This window comes from Amblyraja radiata, chromosome 5 (genome assembly GCF_010909765.2).
Source record: "Amblyraja radiata isolate CabotCenter1 chromosome 5, sAmbRad1.1.pri, whole genome shotgun sequence".
Taxonomy (NCBI): domain Eukaryota; kingdom Metazoa; phylum Chordata; class Chondrichthyes; order Rajiformes; family Rajidae; genus Amblyraja; species Amblyraja radiata.
The window spans coordinates 109,242,699-109,261,458 of NC_045960.1; the positions used below are offsets into that span (position 1 = coordinate 109,242,699).

Genomic DNA, 18,760 nt, shown 5'->3' on the forward strand with positions numbered 1-18,760 from the left:
CCATTCGTCCCATCAAGTCTACTCCGCCATTCAATCATGGCTGATCTGTCTCTCCCTCCTAACGCCATTCTCCTGCCTTCTCCCCATAACGTCCAACACCCGACTCGATGGGCCGAATGGCCTAACTCTGCCCCCTGAGTCCTGCGGACTGGTGATCGCACGGGCCGCTGATGTTTGGAGGGAGGGAAGGCGGAAGGAGGCACAGACTAGCACCTTGTGTTTGGGCCCATCGCAGAGTTGGTCCGAGCGGCTCTTCATTCACCACAGCTAGAGGCGGGTAGTTGAAGGAGTGCAGTGGGCTGGAGGAGAGTTAACCTTCGCACACCGAGGGAGGGGGGAGAGGACACAAGAACGAGGGGGGGAGAGATGGAGTTTACCCCCCCCCCCCCACACCAAGTTCAGTGCTTGCTCTGTTGCAGTTTATCAATGTGGTAACACAGCTTGAGAGCCGGGCCCAGCTTCAGACCCATATACTTCATGATCACATCACTCTTCAACAGTATCAACGCATTGCCATCGATCTCCTGCAAGGTAAAATGGGGGGGGGGGATGAAGAAAAGCACATCAGCTGGTGACAAACAGACACACACATGACACAGGGTGGTCACTGCAACACAGCGGTAGAGTTGCTACCTCCGTCTGTACGGAGTTTGTACGCCCCCCCCCCCCCCCCCCCCCCCCCCCGACCTGCCTGGGGTTTTCTCCGGGATCTCCGGATTCCTCCCGCATTCCAAAGGCGTGCAGGTTTGTAGGTTAACTGTCTTCGGTAAAAATTGTAAATTGTCCACCAGTGTGTGGAGGATGGGACTAGTGCGCGGGGATCGCTGGTCGGTGCGGGCTCGGTGGGTTGAAGGGCCTGTTTCAGTGCTGTATCGCTAAGGTCTGAAGCCCAAGGCAGAGTGCTCAGTCCTGACACTTTTTCTCACAGAGAGTTGTGAGTCTGTGGAATTCTCTGCCACAGAAGGCAGCGGAGGTCGATTCACTGGATGCTTTCAAGAGAGAGTTGGATAGAGCTCTTGAAGATAGCGGAGTCAGGGGATATGGGGAGAAGGCGGGAACGGGGTACTGATTGGGGATGATCAGCCATGATCACATTGAATGGCGGTGCTGGCTCGAAGGGCCGAATGGCCTACTCCTGCACCTATTGTCTATCGCCTATTGTCTATTGACACTTACGTGTTTTCGGAAAAGGTCGGCGTGCGGCGCCAGGGCGTGAGGGTCAGATTCGCGGACAAACCGCATCACGTCATCAACGCTCCACGTGGAGGGATGTCTAGTGGACAACCGGACAGAGTCCTGGGCAAGTGTGTGACGCTCAGACACCAAGACAGGACTGCAAGCTGAAATAATTCACACACGCACGTAAAGAAAAACATACCTTCAACACTAACGATTAAGCAAATATTAAAACATTATTTGATGTAACAAATGATTGTTCCTTGGAACCATCATCTCCAAGGACTTGAAATGGGTGGCCACCATCGACTCCACAGTCAAAAAGGCACAACAGAGGATGTACTTCCTGCGGCAGCTGAGGAAGCACAATCTGCCACAGGCAATGATGGTCCAATTCTACACGGCCATCGTAGAGTCTGTCCTCACCTTCTCCATCATGGTCTGGTTTGGCTCAGTCACCAAGCACGACATCCGGAGGCTGCAGCGAATCGTCCAATCAGCTGAGAAGGTTATTGGCTGCAACCTTCCCTCCATTGATGAACTGTACACTGCAAGGGCCAGGAAGTGAGCGGGCAAGATCATCTCTGACCCCTCTCACCCTGGCCACAAACTCTTTGAATCACTTCCCTCTGGAAGGCGACTCCGGACTGTCAAAGCTGCCACAGCCAGACATAAAAACAGCTTTTTTTCTACGAGTAGTAGCTCTACTCAATAACCAAAAATCTGTAGCCTCCTTTTGCTCTGGTATTTTATTTAATTCACATGTTTAAAGTAGAATGTTTTGTTATTAATGTTTTCATATTTTATGTTTTATTCTTAATTGTTCACTGTATGTCATGTTGTTACTTGCGGGCGGAGCACCAAGGCAAATTCCTTGTATGTGAATACTTGGCCAATAAACTTATTCATTCATTCACTATTGGAAGTCTAACATGGGCAAGGCCGACACATTGAAGGGTGGAGCTCTCGGGAGAGTTGTAGGACAGAGGGATCTAGAAGAGCAAGTGCAGGAAGGAACTGCAGATGCTGGTTCACACCGAACATAGACTCAAAATGCTGGAGTAACTCAGTGGGACAGGCAGCATTTTTGGAGAGAAGGCATGGGTGACGTTTCGGGCTGAGACGCTTCTTCAGACTGAGAGTTAGGGGAGAGCCCTGGTTGAAATTTACGAGTCATCCTTAAATACAGGAGAGGTGTCCAGAAGACTGGACGGTGGCAAATGTTGTGCCTCTTTTCAAGAAGGGCTGCAGGGAAAATGCTGGGAACTATAGGCCGATGAGCTTAACATCTGTAGTTGGAAAGTTACTAGAGAGTATTCTGAGGGATAGGTTATACAGGCATTTGGATGGGCAAGGGCTGATTAGGGATAGTCAGCATGGTTTTGTACGTGGGAGGTCGTGTCTCACTAATCTGATTGAGTTTTTTGGAGACGTGACCAAAAAGGTCGATGAGGGACAGAGCTGTAGATGTGGTGTACGTGGATTTCAGTAAGGTGTTCGACAAGGTTCCACATGGTAGGCTGCTCTGGAAGGTTAGATCGCATGGGATCCAAGGAGAGATAGCTGAATGGATAGCAAATTGGCTCCATGGAAGGAAGCAGGGGGTGATGGTGGAAGGTTGCTTCTCGGACTGGAGGCCTGTGACTAGTGGTGTGCCTCAGGGTTCAGTGCTGGGCCCATTACTGTTTGTCATCTACATCAATGATTTGGATGAGAACATACAGAGCAAGATTAGCAAGTTTGCTGATGATACAAAAGTGGGTGGTTTTGCAGATAGTGAAGACGTCTAACAAGGGCAGCACCTACACTGTAAGTGGTAGACCTCTGGGGAGTGTTGTAGAGCAGAGGGATCTAGGAGTACAGGTGCATTGTTCCTTGAAGGTCGAGTCGCAGGTAGATAAGGTGGTCAAAAGGCGTTTGGCACATTGGCCTTCATCAGATAATAGATAATAGACAATAGGTGCAGGAGTAGGCCATTTGGCCCTTCGAGCCAGCACCGCCATTCAGTGTGATCAAGGCAGGAACGGGGTACTGATTGGGGATGATCAGCCATGATCACATTGAATGGCGGTGCTGGCTCGAAGGGCCAAATGGCCTCCTCCTGCACCTATTGTCTATTGTCTATTGTCTAGCCTGCTCAACCTCCATCCAGAGGCCCTTAGGTTCACCCCTCACCCTCCTGCGCTCCAAGGAATAAGGTCCTAGCCTGTCCAAACTCTATGGCCTGGCCCTGAATATTTCCCCTCACCCTCCTGCGCTGCTGGGGATAAAGTCCTAGCCTGCTCAACGTCTCCCTGGAGCTCAGGCCCTTGAGATCACCCGGCAGCTTCCAGCGCTCCAAGGTGTGCAGCCCCCGCATTGACGTACCTGTGTTCATGGGGTCCTTGCCGTCGTAGAAGCTGGTGGGGGTGGGGGTGCTGGGTGAGAGGCGTCGAGGTGCAGCGGAGGGGGGCGTGCTGGGGGGCTGGTAGCTGGAGCGGTAGGCGTAGGGCAGCGGGCCGGTGCTGCGGTGATCGACGGCGTTGCGCCCGGAGGGACTGCGGCGCTCCATGGAGTGGAGGGGACACTCGGCAGAGTCCACGCCGTATCTGCTCTCCACCGACCCCAGGAGAACATCCTCCGGTATCTCTGCTTCTGCGACGGAAAGGGACAGGGTCAGTCACGGTTGACAAGGCCTAACGGCAGCAGCATCATCACACCATGCAGCCCATCGAGGCAGAGATGGGTGGGTGGATTCGTGAGTAGTGCGTTGCAGGAGAATGGTGTCAGGAGGGAGAGATAGATCAGCCATGATTGAATGGCGGAGTAGACTAAATGGGCCGCATGGCCTAATTCTGCTCCTATCACATGACCTTGTGAGTCATCAGTGGCGCAGCGGTAGAGTTGCTGCCTCACAGCGCCAGAGACCCGGGTTCAATCCTGACCACGGGTGCTGTCTGTACGGAGTTTGTACGTTCTCCCCGTGACCACGTGGGTTTTCTCCGGGTGTTCAGGTTTCCTCCAACATTCCAAAGGCGTGCAGGTTTGTAGGCTAATTGGCTTCTGTAAAATTTACATTAGATAGGGCTCTTAAAGATAGCGGAGTCAGTGGATATGGGGAGAAGGCAGGAACGGGGTCCTGATTGTGGATGATTGATCAGCCATGATCACAGTGAATGGCGGTGCTGGCTCGAAGGGCCGAATGGCCTACTCCTGCACCTATTGCATATTGTCTATTAGAGATGCAGCGTGGATACAGGCCGTTCGGCCCACCTCGTTGGTGAACGCACAGTGAGTCCACTCTCCCCACCAACAAAAAATACTATCCTACTCACTAGGGACAATTTAAAATGTTACTGAAGCCAATTAACCTACAAACCCTGTACGTCTTTGGAGTGTGGGAGGAAACCGGAGCACCTGGAGAAAACCCACGCAGGTCACGGGGAGAACGTACAAACTCCTTACCGACAGCATCGGTATTCAGGATCGAACTCAGGTATCTGGTGCTGTAAGGCAGCAACTCTGCTGCTGCGCCACCATACTATAGTGAAAGGCTTGGATAGAGTGGGTGCGGAGAGGATGTTTCCACTGGTAGGAATGTCTTTAGTCGGAGAGGGTGGTGAATCTGTGGAATTCATTGCCACAGACGGCTGTGGAGGCCAAGGCAATGGGTATTTTTAAGACAGGGATTGACAGATTCTTGATTAGTAAGAGTGTCAGGGGTTACGGGGAGAAGGCAGGAGAATGGGGTTGAGAGGGAAGATACATCAGCCATGATTGAATAGTGCAGTAGACTTTATGGACATAATGGTCTAATTCTGCTCTGATCACTTATGAGATGTTGAGACCTTTAGCGGGTTATGGGCCAAACACAGGCAAGTGGGACTAGTGTAGATGGGGCATGTTGGCCGGTGTGGGCATGTTGGGCCAGTTTACGCACTGTATCGCTCTACGACTCTGTGGTCAGGTGGGGACGAGACAGTACCCACGCTTGCAGCCACCTACCTGGATGCATCCTGTCGCTCTCGTAGTCCAGGGAGATCTGTGAGGTTGCATTGTAGATGCTGAAGGGCTGGCTGCTGAAGAGGTTGTCACAGTGCAGGCTGTGGCACAGGTTCTCCAGGAAGCGTAAGATGAAGCCAATACTGTGGACTGCTGGGAGATTCAGTGTGTGCTGGTCCCCATCGAAGGAAGCTGGCCGAACAAGTCAAAGGTCAAGGGTCAGGGGTTTTATTGTCATATCTATACATAACTAGAAGTCTCATCTTGTATGCCTGTATGTACCCGAAATACAGCCTAAACGGTACATGCCTAAAACCCCTGTCCCACGGCACGAGTTCATTCCAAGAGTTCTCCCGAGTTTGCCCTGATTCGAACTCGGAGATTTACGGTAATGGCCGCTCGTCGGTACTCGGGGCTCTCGTGGACATTTTTCATCATGTTGAAAAATCTTCACGAGTCTTCCCGTGCTTACCTGCCGTTAGCGAGTCTTCCCGAGTACCTGCCGTTAGCGCTAAGAGACGTCCCCGAGCTCCGACGTACCCGCTACGTTCATTCTCCATGCTTACCACGAGTTTGATTATTTTTTAAACTCGGGAGAGCTCTTGGAATGAACTCGTACCGTGGGACTGGGCTATTACTCACCATTCACCTGGGGGCGTGCAGTAGCAAGTTTTGTTAGATTTTACAAAGTAATTCCCTTTATAAACTTTAATTAACTTTCTACCCCCCGTGGCCTGGTGGCGGCGCGCCTGCGCAGTTGGGGGAGGGTTGCCGGGCCCGTCGCCATTTTCAGATCGCCATTTTGACTGGCGTCACAACGGGGACCCAACGAAGAAATTCTTAAGGTCCTGTCCCACCAACATGCGATTGCATGCGTCTAGCGCGACCAAACGTGGTCGCTTGAGGTGTACGGCCTCGCCGGGCCGGTCCCACTTCGATCAGCGGAGGCGTATGGAGTTATGTGGGGCTGGTCCCAACATCGCGCGGGGCTCCAAAATTCTTGCGCTGTCCGAAAATCCCGCGCGACAACGACCTGTCGGCCCGCAGCCGCATTGAGGGCGTACGCAGCGTCTCGACGGGTGTACGCAGCGTCTTGACGTCGTACGCAGTGTCTTGTCAACGTACGCCTAGCGTGCCGTTGCGCGGTGACGTCACTGCCTGACGCCGTGCCACGTCCAAATTCAGTCGGCCCGCCTCCTGCCCAGCTGATTGGTGAGTTTGACATAAATTACGTCACGCGCGAACTTTGCGCGTACTTAGCGCAAACTCAGCACGAACTCCGCTTCCGTTTGGTCGCGCTAGACGCATGCAATCACATGCTGGTGATTACTTGGTTTAGTTTAGTTTTTCTTGTCCTGTTTCCGTGTAGCCCAGGAGGTTTGCTTCAGCCATCGGTGAGTGGCACAATCAAGTGTTAATCCCTAGCGAGAACCAACCCGCCAACAACTCTTCCCAACTTTAGTTTAGTTTAGAGATACAGCACGGAAACAGGCCCTTCGGCCCACCGAGTCTGAGCATCCTGGCACTATCCTACACACACAAGGGACAATTTTATTAAGCAAGTCAATGAACCTACAAACGTGTTTGCCTATAGAGTGTGGGAGGAAACCGAAGATCTCAGAGAAGAAACCCACGCAGGTCACGGGAAGAACGTACAAACTCTGTACAGACAGCGCCCGTAGTCAGGATCCAACCCGGATTCTCAGGTCTCCTCTCACACTCCAAAGACGTACAGATTTGTCGGTTTCTGTAAGTTACAAATTGTCCCTAGTTTGTGTAGGAGAATGTTAGTGTGCGGGGGACGCTGGTCAACATGGACACGGTGGGCTGAAGGGCCTGTTTCCGCGCTGTATCTCTAAACTAATCTAAACAAAAAAACCTTTATTTGCCCAGATTGTCAAGAACTCAGTTGGAAGGAACTGCAGATGCTGGTTAAAACCGATGATAGACACCAAAAGCTGGAGTAACTCAACGGGTCAGACAGCATCTACACTGTGGACGGCTCGATTGTAATCATGTATTGTCTTTCCGCTGACTGGTTAGCACGCAACAAAAGCTGTTCATTGTACCTCGATACACGTGACAATAAACTAAACGGAACTGAGTATCTCTGGAGAGAAGGGATAGGTGACGCTTCGGGTCGAGACCCTTCCTCAGACTGAGAGTCAGGGGAGAGGGAAAGGAGATATAGACGGTGATATAGAGAGATGTAGAACAAATGAATGAAAGATATGCAAAAAAGTAACGTTGATTAAGGAAACAGGCCATTGTTAGCTGAGGGCTATGTGAGTAAAGGGCCTGTCCCACTTGGCCGTCATTCGCGCGCCATTTACATGACCTGCTAGCGTGTGGGAAGCGTGTGGGTAGCGCGGGACGGGCGCATGGGGTGGTGTGGAGGAGTGTGGAGTTGCGTGGAGGAGTGTGGACTTCGTCCTGTACGATATCTTCGCGCGCCACCGGCCTGTTGCGTAACTGACGGCCAAAGTGGGACAGGCCCAAGACCCTGGCGCGACGCAACGTCTCACCTCCAACAGCAGCAGAAGCAGGCAAACGATCGCCGAGCTCGGCCTGGGGCTCACGGCCGTTGCGGTCCGGATCCGCCCCCAGAGCAGGGCCAAGACGACTGGAGACAGACACAAAATGCTGGAGTAACTCAGCGGGACCGGCAGCATCTCTGGAGAGAAGCAATAGGTGACGTTTCGGGTCGAAATCCTTCTTCAGTCTGAAGAAGAGTCTCGACACAAAACGTCATCCATTCCTTCTCTCCAGAGATGCTGCCGGTCCCGCTGAGTTACTGCATCATTTGGTGTCCATCTTCAAATGACGTCACGCGCTCCAGACGGCTGTTCGTGCGCACGATGACGCACGCAACCGTCTCGCGACCGTCACTACAGGCCTGTCGTGTAAATGACGGCCAAGTGAGACAGGCCCTTTACAGACAATGAGACTTAACAAGATGACTTTGAAACTAGCATGGCGACTAGAGTGGGTTTGAGAATTGAGTTTGAATTTGAGTTGAGTTTATTGTCACGTGTATCGAGGTACAGTGAAACGCTTCTGCTGTGTGCTAACCAGTCAGCGGAAAGACAATACATGATTACAATCGAGCCATCCACCGTGTACAGATACTTAAAGAAATGTTGCTGTCGGGTTAGAGATTTAAAAGAGTGGAGTGTTTGTGATGCGTGATTATAGATTCTCTTCTCAGACAAGCACGCAAAGAGTCACCTGGTTTGAGCGCCATCTTGGATTAGAAACATAGAAACATAGAAAATAGGCGCAGGAGTAGGCCAATCAGCCCTTCGAGCCTGCACCGCCATTCAATATGATCATGGCTGATCATCCAACTCAGTATCCTGTACCTGCCTTCTCTCCATACCCCCTGATCCCTTTAGCCACAAGGGCCACATCTAACTCCCTCTTAAATATAGCCAATGAACTGGCCTCAACTACCTTCTGTGGCAGAGAGTTCCAGAGATTCACCACTCTCTGTGTGAAAAATGTTTTTCTCATCTCAGTCCTAAAATATTTCCCCCTTATCCTTAAACTGTGACCCCTTGTTCTGGATTAGCACGCAACAAAAGCTTTGCAATAAACTAAGCTAACTGTAAAACTAAGTGTAAATAGAAACAAAAGCAAATATATTTATAGACAATAGACAATAGGTGCAGGAGTAGGCCATTTGGCCCTTCGAGCCAGCACCACCATTCACTGTGATCATGGCTGATCATCCCCAATCAGTACCCCGTTCCTGCCTTCTCCCCATATCCCCTGACTCCGCTATCTTTAAGAGCTCTATCTAACTCTCTCTTCAAAGCAGTGAATTGGCCTCCACTGCCTTCCACAGATTCAAATTGGCCTCCGTTCTAAATGACCTACCCCTTATTATTAAACTGTGGCCCCTGGTTCTGGACTCCCCCAACATCAGCAACATGTTTCCTGCCTCTAGCGTGTCCAAACCCATAATAATCTCATATCTTTCAATAAGATCCCATCTCATCCTTCTAAACTCCAGAGTATTCAAGACCAGCCGCTCCATTCTCTCAGCATATGACAGTCCCGCCATCCCGGGAATTAACCTTGTAAACCTACGCTGCACTCCCTCAATAGCAAGAAAGTCCTTCCTCAAATTAGTGAACCAAAACTGCACACAATACTCCAGGTGTGGTCTCACTAGGGCAACTGCAGAAGGACCTCTTTACTCCTATACTCCACTCCTCTTGTTATGAAGGCCAACATGCCATTCGCTTTCTTCACTGCCTGCTGTACCTGCATGCTTACTTTCATAGACTGATGTACAAGGACCCCCAGATCTTGTTGTACCTCCCCTTTTCCTAACTTGACACCATTTAGATAATAATCTGCCTCCCTGTTCTTGCCACCAACCTCACATTTATCCACATTAAATTGCATGCAGTTTAACGAGATCTAGGTGTCCTTGTTCATCAGACACTGTAGTCATTATTTGTGGTCATTGGAGCGGCACGCTGGGAAAGGTTTTCAATAAGCAAATGATTATTATTGCGTCTCGAGTAAAACTCGTGGGTGAAGATGCTACTACCTGTAGATCTCTGTAGATCTTCTCATGCAGTCTGAGATTAGTCCCGGACATGGCCACTAGATGGAGATGTAAGCGTGGGGTCACGATGGAACTGTTCCTCAAAGAGGATTCACAACTCCAAAAAAGACAAGGAGTTTTAGTTTAGTTTAGTTTAGTTTATTGCTGTCACGTGTAGCGAGATAGTTTAGTTTAGTTTATTGCTGCCACGTGTAGCGAGATAGTTTAGTTTAGTTTATTGCTGCCACGTGTAGCGAGATAGTTTAGTTTAGTTTATTGCTGCCACGTGTAGCGAGATAGTTTAGTTTAGTTTATTGTCACGTGTACTGAGTTTAGGTTAGTTTAGTTTAGTTGAGAGACACAGTACAGAAAACAGGCCATTCAGCCCACCAAGTCCACGCCGACCAGCAATACCCGCACGCCAACACTACCCCACACACACGCACACACACACTAGGGACAATTTAGAATTTTTACCGAAGCCAATATTACCCAGCTGTACAAGAAGGGAGCAAAGCAGAATAGTATTCAGTGGTCAGTAAGATTTTAGAGACCATTATAAAGGATGAGGTTAGGAGTACTGAGAAATTCACGATAAAATAGGCCAAAGTCAGCATGGATTTGTGAAGGGGCGGTCTTGCCTGACAAATTCGGTCCTTCGAGCCAGCAACACCATTCAATATGATCATGGCTGATCATCCAACATCAGTAGACTGGATAGACTCGGCTTGTACTCGCTAGAATTTAGGAGATTGAGGGGGGATCTTATAGAAACGTACAACATTCTTAAGGGGTTGGACAGGCTAGATGCAGGAAGATTGTTCCCGATGTTGGGGAAGTCCAGAACAAGGGATCACAGTTTGAGGATAGAGGGGAAATCCTTTAGGACCAAGATGAGAAAAACATTTTTCACACAGAGAGTGGTGAATCTCTGGAATTCTCTGCCACAGAAGGTAGTTGAGGCCAGTTCATTGGCTATATTTAAGAGGGAGTTAGATGGGGCCTTTGTGGCTAAAGGGATCATAGAAACATAGAAACATAGAAAATAGGTGCAGGAGTAGGCCATTCGGCCCTTCGAGCCTGCACCGACATTCGATATGATCATGGCTGATCATCCAACTCAGTATCCCATCCCTGCCTCCTCTCCATACCCCCTGATCCCTTTAGCCACAAGGGCCACATCTAACTCCCTCTTAAATATATCCAATGAACTGGCCTCAACTACCTTCTGTGGCAGAGAATTCCACAGATTCACCACTCTCTGTGTAAAAAATGATTTTCTCATCTCGGTCCTAAAACACTTCCCTCTTATCCTTAAACTGTGACCCATAGTTCTGGACTTCCCCAACATCAGGGGGTATGGAGAGAAGGCAGGTGCAGGATACTGAGTTGGATGATCAGCGATGATCATATCGAATGGCGGTACAGGCTCGAAAGGCCGAATGGCCTACTCCTGCACCTATTTTCTATGTTTCTAAGTACCCCGTTTCTGCTTCCCCCCCATATCCCTTGATTCCATTAGCCTTATGAGCTAAATCCAATTCTCTCTTGAAAACATCCAGTGAATCGGCCTCCACTGCCTTCTGTGGCAAAGAATTCCACAGATTCACAACTCTCTGGGTGAATAAGTTTTTCCTCATCTCAGTCCTAAATGGCCTCCCCCTTATTCTTAAACCGTGTGACCCCTGGCTCTGGACTCCCTCAACGTCAGAACAATTTTCCTGCATCTAGCCTGCCCAATCCCTTTAAGAATGTTATATGTTTCTCTAAGATCCCCTCTCATGCTTCTAAATGCAGGTGAATACAAGCCCAGCCGACCAATTCTTAACTCATTTGTCAGTCCTGCCATCCTGGGAATGAACCTCGTGAACCTATACAATAACAATAATGTCCTTCCTCAAATTAGGAGACCAAAACTGCACACAATACTCCAGGTGCGGTCTCACCAGAGCCCTATACAAACTGCAGTAGGACCTCCTTGCTCCTAAACTCAAATCCTCTCACTATGAAGGCCAACATGCCATTTGCTTTCTTCACTGCCTGCTGTATCTGCATGTTTACTTTCAGTGACTGGTGTACAAGCACACCCAGGTCTCGTTGCACATCCCCTTCTCCTAATCTGACACCATTCAGATAATAATCTGCCTTCCTGTTCTTGCCACCAAAGTGGATAACCTCACATTTATCCACATTATACTGCATCCGCCATGCTTCCGCCCACTCACCCAACCTATCCAAGTCACCTTGCAGCCTCCTAGCATCCTCCTCGCAGCTCACACTGCCACCCAGCTTTGTGTCATCCGCAAACTTGGAGATGTTGCATTCAATTCCCTCGTCTAAATCATTAATATATATTATAAATAACTGGGGTCCCAGCACTGAGCCTTACGGTACCCCACTAGTCACTGCCTGCCATTGTGAACAGGTTTAAGGTGGGGGAAGGAACTGCAGATGCTGGTTTAAACCGAAGATAGACACAAAATGCTGGGGCACCAGGCAGTGAAGAAAGCTCATGGCATGTTGACCTTCAACGGGACAGGCAGCATCTCTGGAGAGAAGGAATGGGTGACGAACCCTCTTCCTAACCCTAATGCAAGGTGGAGGAGAGTGTTGAGCCACATACCTGAGATGAGTTCACCGCCATGTCCCGGCTTCAGGCAGGAGAAGACTGCCCTCTGCTGGTATGCGCAGTCGATGCAGGCTTGGACGGCCTGCTGGAGGACCATGGAGGCCCTGGCCGGTCCAAAGTGGTCTGGAAGCTGCTGCAGTTTCTTCTTGTCCAGGTGTGGACCGGGGCAGGCATGTTTCTTGACATATATGCAAACTGCAAAAAAAACACAGAGAGTTGAGACACGCGAGGCACACACGTTTGACCGCGACGTAATTAGCCGCGCTGACATACAATCAACCTTGACGTCGCTGCCTCACAGCGACGGAGACCCCGGTTCGATCCCTGCCTCGGGTGCTGTCCGTGTGGAGTTTGCACGTTCTCCCTGTGACCCCGTGGGTTTCCTCCGGGTGCTCCGGTTTCTTCTCGATCAGTACCTTGTTCATACCGCTGGGGTGTAAACTGCCCAAGCAAAATATGAGGTGCCGTTCCTCCAATCTGCGCTGGCCAGAGTGAGGAGCAGCATATTTCGCTCGGGTAGTTTACACCCCAGCGGTATGAACATTGACCTCTCCAATTTCAGGTAGTCCTTGCTTTCTCCCGCCTTCCCCTCCCATTCCCAGCTCTCCCACAGCCCACTGTCTCCGCCTCTTCCTTTCTTTTTCCCGCCCCCCCCCCCCATCCCTACATCAGTCTGATGAAGGGTCTCGACCCGAAACGTCGCCTATTCCTTCTCTCCATAGCTGCTGCCTCACCCGCTGAGTTTCTCCAGCATTTTTGTCTCCCTGTGAAAAAGAAAGATGCTTTGGCTGTATTGATCTTTTTGAAATTAGTTTAGTTTAGAGATACAGCATGGTAACAGGCCCTTCGGCCCAACGTGGCCATGCTGACCAGCGATCTTTATCCTGTGTCTGTACACCGTGGACGGCTCGATTGTTATCATGTGTAGTCTTTTCGCTGACTGGTTAGCACGCAACAAAAACAGCTTTTCATTGTACCTCGCTACACCTGACAATAACCTGAATTATCAACCCATTCACACTAGAGAAAGAGTCACAGAGGCTTACAGTGTGGAAACAGGCCCTTTGGCCCATCTTGCCCACACCGGCCAACATGTCCACCTTGCCTGTGTTTGGCCCACATCCCTCGAAACCTGTCCTTTTGGACAGGGGTTGGACAGGCTAGATGCAGGAAGATTGTTCTCGATGTTGGGGAAGTCCAGAACAAGGGGTCACAGTTTAAGGATAAGGGGGAAATCCTTTAGGACCAAGATGAGAAAAACATTTTTCACACAGAGAGTGGTGAATCTGTGGAATTCTCTGCCACAGAAGGTAGTTGAGGCCAGTTCATTGGCTATATTTAAGAGGGAGTTAGATGTGGCCCTTGTGTCTAAAAGGATCAGGGGGTATGGAGAGAAGGCAGGTACAGGATACTGAGTTGGATGATCAGCCATGATCATATTGAATGGCGGTGCAGGCTCGAAGGGCCGAATGGCCTACTCCTGCACCTATTTTCTATGTTTCTATGTCCTATCCATGTATCTGTCCAAATGTCTCTCAAACGCTGCGATACTCCCTGCCTCAGCTACCTCCTCGGTCCATGCAGCTCGTTCCAAGCACCCACCAGTTAGTTCTATATTATCCCACGTTCTCATCCACTCCCGACACACCAGGGGCAGTTTACAGAGGCCAATTAACCTGTGTGTCCACGAGATGCGGGAGGATGCCGGAGAAAACCCCAAGCGGTCACGGGGAGAACGTGCAAACTCCACACAGACAGCACCCGAGGTCAGGATTGAACCCGGGACTCTGGCGCTGTAAGGCAGCAACTCTTACTGCTGGGCCCCTGTTTTTGCAGAGGATTTGAAATGAATGTTAAATGTTTCCGGGTACAATGTTGCACCTATTGCCCACCACTGTAGATACCATCAGCGCAGTTGAGGGAAGTGAACAGCAGCTGTAGTTTGAGGAGATGCAACATGCATGGTGTGTGTGTTATCTCCACCACATCCTATCATCAACACAATCGCAGCCCAGCTGTGCTCAGGGTGCAAGGAAGCACCTTCGCGATGGATGCTAAACTAGACGCTACTCACAGTCATAGAGTCATAGAGGCACAGTCAAGCAGCGTGGAGACAGGCCCTTCGGCCCAACTTGCCCATACCATCCAAAATGTCCCATCCTCACTAGTCCCACCTGCCTGTGTTTGGCTCATCCTCTAAACCTGTCCTATCTATGTACCAATAGGCAATAGACATTAGGTGCAGGAGTAGGCCATTCGGCCCTTGAGCCAGCACCGCCATTCAATGTGATCATGGCTGATCATCCCCAATCAGTACCCCGTTCCTGCCTTCTCCCCATATCCCCTGACTCCGCTATCTTTAAGAGCTCTAACTAACTCTCTCTTGAAAGAATCTAGAGATTGAGGCAGAGAATTCCACAGACTCACAACTCTCTGAGTGAAAATGTTTTTCCTCGTCTCCGTTCTAAATGGCTTACCCCTTATTCTTAAACTGTGGCCCCTGGTTCTGGACTCCCCCAACATCGGGAACATGTTTCCTGCCTCTAGCGTGTCCAAACCCTTAATAATCTTATATGTTTCAATAAGATTCCCCCTCATCCTTCTAAACTCCAGGGCATGTCCAAATGTTTTTTAAACGTTGGTTGTGATAGTCCCTGCCTCAACTACCTCCTCTGGCAGCTTGTTCCATACACCCACCACTCTAAATAAATCCTAATAAACCTATGTCAATTGGTCCTCGATTCCCCTACTCTGGGCAAGAGACTCTGTGCATCTACCCGATCTATTCCTCTCATGATGATTGTACACCTTTATAAGATCACCCCTCATCCTCCTGTGCTCCAAGGAATTGAGTCCCAGCCTGCTCAACCTCTCCCAATAGCTCAGGCCCTCGAGTCCTGGCAACATCCTCGTATATTTTCCCTGCACCCTTTCCAGCTTGAGAACATCGTTTCTGTGGCATGTTTCAAGTCAGGTCCTTTTCCCACACTTGGACTAAAGTGTCACTGTGTCATTGTACAAGTGACAATAGTGGACCTAAATAAGTTCCAGGAGCAGAATTAGGCCATTCAGCCCATCAAGTCTACTCCGTTTTTCAATCATGGCTGATCTATCCCTCCCTCCTAACCCCATTCTCCTGCCTTCTCCCCATAACCCTTGATATGTTGATGTTAGTTTAGTTTAGAGATACAGTGTGGAAACAGACACTTCGGGCCCACTGAGACTGACCAGCAATCCCCGCACCCTAGGGACACACACTAGGGACGATTATACATTTGTACCAAAGCCAATTAACCTACAAACCTGTACGTCTTTGGAGTGTGGGAGGAAACTGAAACCTCACGTCACGGGGAGAACATACAAACTCAGTACAGACAGCTCCCGTAGTCAGGATCGAACCTGGGTCCCTGGGGTTGTGAGGCAGCAACTCTACCGCTGCGCCACAGTGCCTCCCTTCTCCCCTCTATTGGAGGGGTTATTAAAATATATGAACAAATATAAAGTGGAGGCAGGTTCGATTTTATCATTTAAAAATAGAAACATAGAAACATAGGAAATAGGTGCAGGAGTAGGCCATTCGGCCCTTCGAGCCTGCACCGCCATTCAATATGATCATGGCTGATCATCCAACTCAGTATCCTGTACCTGCCTTCTCTCCATACCCCCTGATCCCTTAAGCCACAAGGGCCACATCCAACTCCCTCTTAAATATAGCCAATGAACTGGCCTCAACTACCTTCTGTGGCAGAGAATTCCGGAGATTCGCCACTCTCTGTGTGAAAAATGTTTTTCTCATCTCGGTCCCAAAAGATTTCCCCCTTATCCTTAAACTGTGACCCCTTGTTCTGGACTTCCCCAACATCGGGAATAATAAATTGGATAGGTATATGGACGGGAAAGGAATGGAGGGTTATGGTCTGAGTGCAGGTAGATGGGACTAGGTGAGAGTAAGTGTTCGGCACGGACTAGAAGGGCCGAGATGGCCTGTTTCCGTGCTGTAATTGCTATATGGTTATATATATAAATATAAAGTGCTGAACCTCGAACAGTACAGAGCAAGAACATGTCCATACATTCACCTGTCGACCCCCCTCATCATGTTATACACCTCTATAAGATCACCTGTAGACTTTAGACTTCAGAGATACAGAGCAGAGATGCAGGTTTCTTTGGCCCAGCGAGTCCGTGCCGACCAGCGATCACCCTGAACGCTAGCACTATCCTACACACCGGGTACAATTTACAATTTACAGAAGCCAATTAACCTGCAAACCCCTACATCACTTATAGTGTGGGAGGAAACCAGAGCACCCGGAGAAAACCCACGCAGGTCACGGGGAGAACGTACACGCATCAAGAGTTATTGTCATATCTCCCATAATAGAACAACAACATTCTTACTTGTAGCAGCACAACAGGATTATGTAAACATAGTACACTGTAAACAGGGGCCACAGTTGACGAATAAGGGGTAGGCCATTTAGGACTGAGATGAGGAAAAACTTTTTCACCCAGAGCGTTGTGAATCTGTGGAATTCTCTGCCTCAGAGGGCAGTGGAGGCCAATTCACTAGATGCATTCAAAAGAGTCAGATAAAGCTCTCAGGGCTAGTGGAATCAAGGGATATGGAGAGAAGGCAGGAACGGGGTACTGATTGTGGATGATCAGCCATGATCACATTGAATGGCTTACCCCTGCACCTATTTTCTATGTACTCTATCCATGTATCTATATAATAGCCTCCAGATTCAGGAACAGTTTCTTCCCAGCTATTATCAGGGAACTGAACCATCCCACCACAACTAGAGAGCTGTCCTGAATTACCTCATTGGTGACGCTCAGACTATCTTTGATCGGACTTTACTGGACCTTATCTTGTACTAATCGCTGTTCATATTATCACGTATCTGTACACTGTGGACGGCTCGATTATAATCATTTGTAGTCTTTCCTCGGAATGGTTAGCACGCAACAAAAGCTTTCCACTGTACCTCGGTACACGTGACAATAAACTAAACTCAAGTTTTATTGGAAGAACAAAACTGAGTGAATTGTTTGAAAGGTCAAAGGTAGACAAAAATGCTGGAGAAACTCAGCATCTAATAGAGGCTGCCTCGCCCGCTGAGTTTCTCCAGCATGTTTGTCTACCTTCGATTTTTCCAGCATCTGCAGTTCCTTCTTAAATATTTGAAAGGTCAGCTCCATCAACAACCAAGGTGGTGATTCTGTGGAATTCGTTGCCACAGAAGGCTGTGGAGGCCAAGTCAATCGATATTGTCAATGGATATTGAAGGGTGCAGCTTGGAAACAGGCCCTTTGGCCCACCGAGTCCGCACTGACCAGCGATCCCCGCACAATAACACTATCCTACTTCTACACACACTAGGGACAATTTTACAATGATACCAAGCCAATTAACCTACAAACATGTACGTCTTAACAGTGTGGGAGGAAACCGGAGCACCTGGAGAAAACCCACGCGGTCGCAGGGAGAACATGCAAACTCCGTACAGACAGCAGCCGTAGTCAGGATCGAACCCGGGTCTCCGGCGCTGTGAGGCAGCGACTCTACCATTGTGCCACCGTGCTGCCTGCTATTTACCCTTGATCACCCAACTAATGAAGGGAGATTTATTCTGAGACCAGTCCGCTCCTGGAGGAGTGGGCAGATGCATGGCAGATGAAGTTTAATGCGGATAAACGTGAGGTTATCCACTTTGGTAGCAAAAACAGGAAGGCAGATTACTATCTAAATGGCGTCAAGTTGGGAAAAGGGGAAGTACAACGGGATCTGGGGGTCCTTGTACATCAGTCTATGAAAGTAAGCATGCAGGTACAGCAGGCAGTGAAGAAAGCGAATGGCATTTTGGCCTTTATAACAAGAGGAATCGAATATAGGAGCAAAGAGGTCCTTCTGCAGTTGTACAGAGCCCTAGTGAGACCACAGCTGGAGTATTGTGTGCAGTTTTGGTCCCCTAATTTGAGGAAGGACATTCTTGCTATTGAGGGAGTGCAGCGTAGATTTACAAGGTTAATTCCCGGGATGGCGGGACTGTCATATGCTGAGAGAATGGAGCAGCTGGGCTTGTACACTCTGGAGTTTAGAAGGATGAGAGGTGATCTCATTGAAACATATAAGATTGTTAAGGATTTGGACAGGCTAGAGGCAGGAACCATGTTCCTGATGTTGGGGGAGTCCAGAACCAGGGGCCACAGTTTAAGAATAAGGAGTAAGTCATTTAAAATGGAGACGAGGAAACACTTTTTCTCACAGAGAGTGGTGAGTCTGTGGAATTCTCTGCCTCAGAGGGCGGTGGAGGCCGGTTCTCTGGATGCTTTCAAGAGAGAGCTAGACAGGGCTCTTAAAGATAGCGGAGTCAGGGGATATGGGGAGAAGGCAGGAACGGGGTACTGAT

General features: G+C 49.4%; 1 protein-coding gene across 1 annotated transcript in view; it reads right to left on the bottom strand.

Moving 5' to 3' along the window:
- Positions 1-327: 327 nt before the first annotated feature.
- The window catches only part of scml4 (Scm polycomb group protein like 4), a 33,251-nt gene continuing 14,818 nt past the window's right edge, over positions 328-18,760 (bottom strand). Inside the window, exons 4-8 of the mRNA XM_033022093.1 lie at positions 12,339-12,539; positions 5,161-5,349; positions 3,544-3,810; positions 1,177-1,340; positions 328-524 (exon numbers count right to left, since the gene is read on the bottom strand). Coding sequence (XP_032877984.1) covers positions 399-524; positions 1,177-1,340; positions 3,544-3,810; positions 5,161-5,349; positions 12,339-12,539 — 947 coding nt within the window. The 3' untranslated portion in view covers positions 328-398. The remainder of the gene's footprint in view (positions 525-1,176; positions 1,341-3,543; positions 3,811-5,160; positions 5,350-12,338; positions 12,540-18,760) is intronic.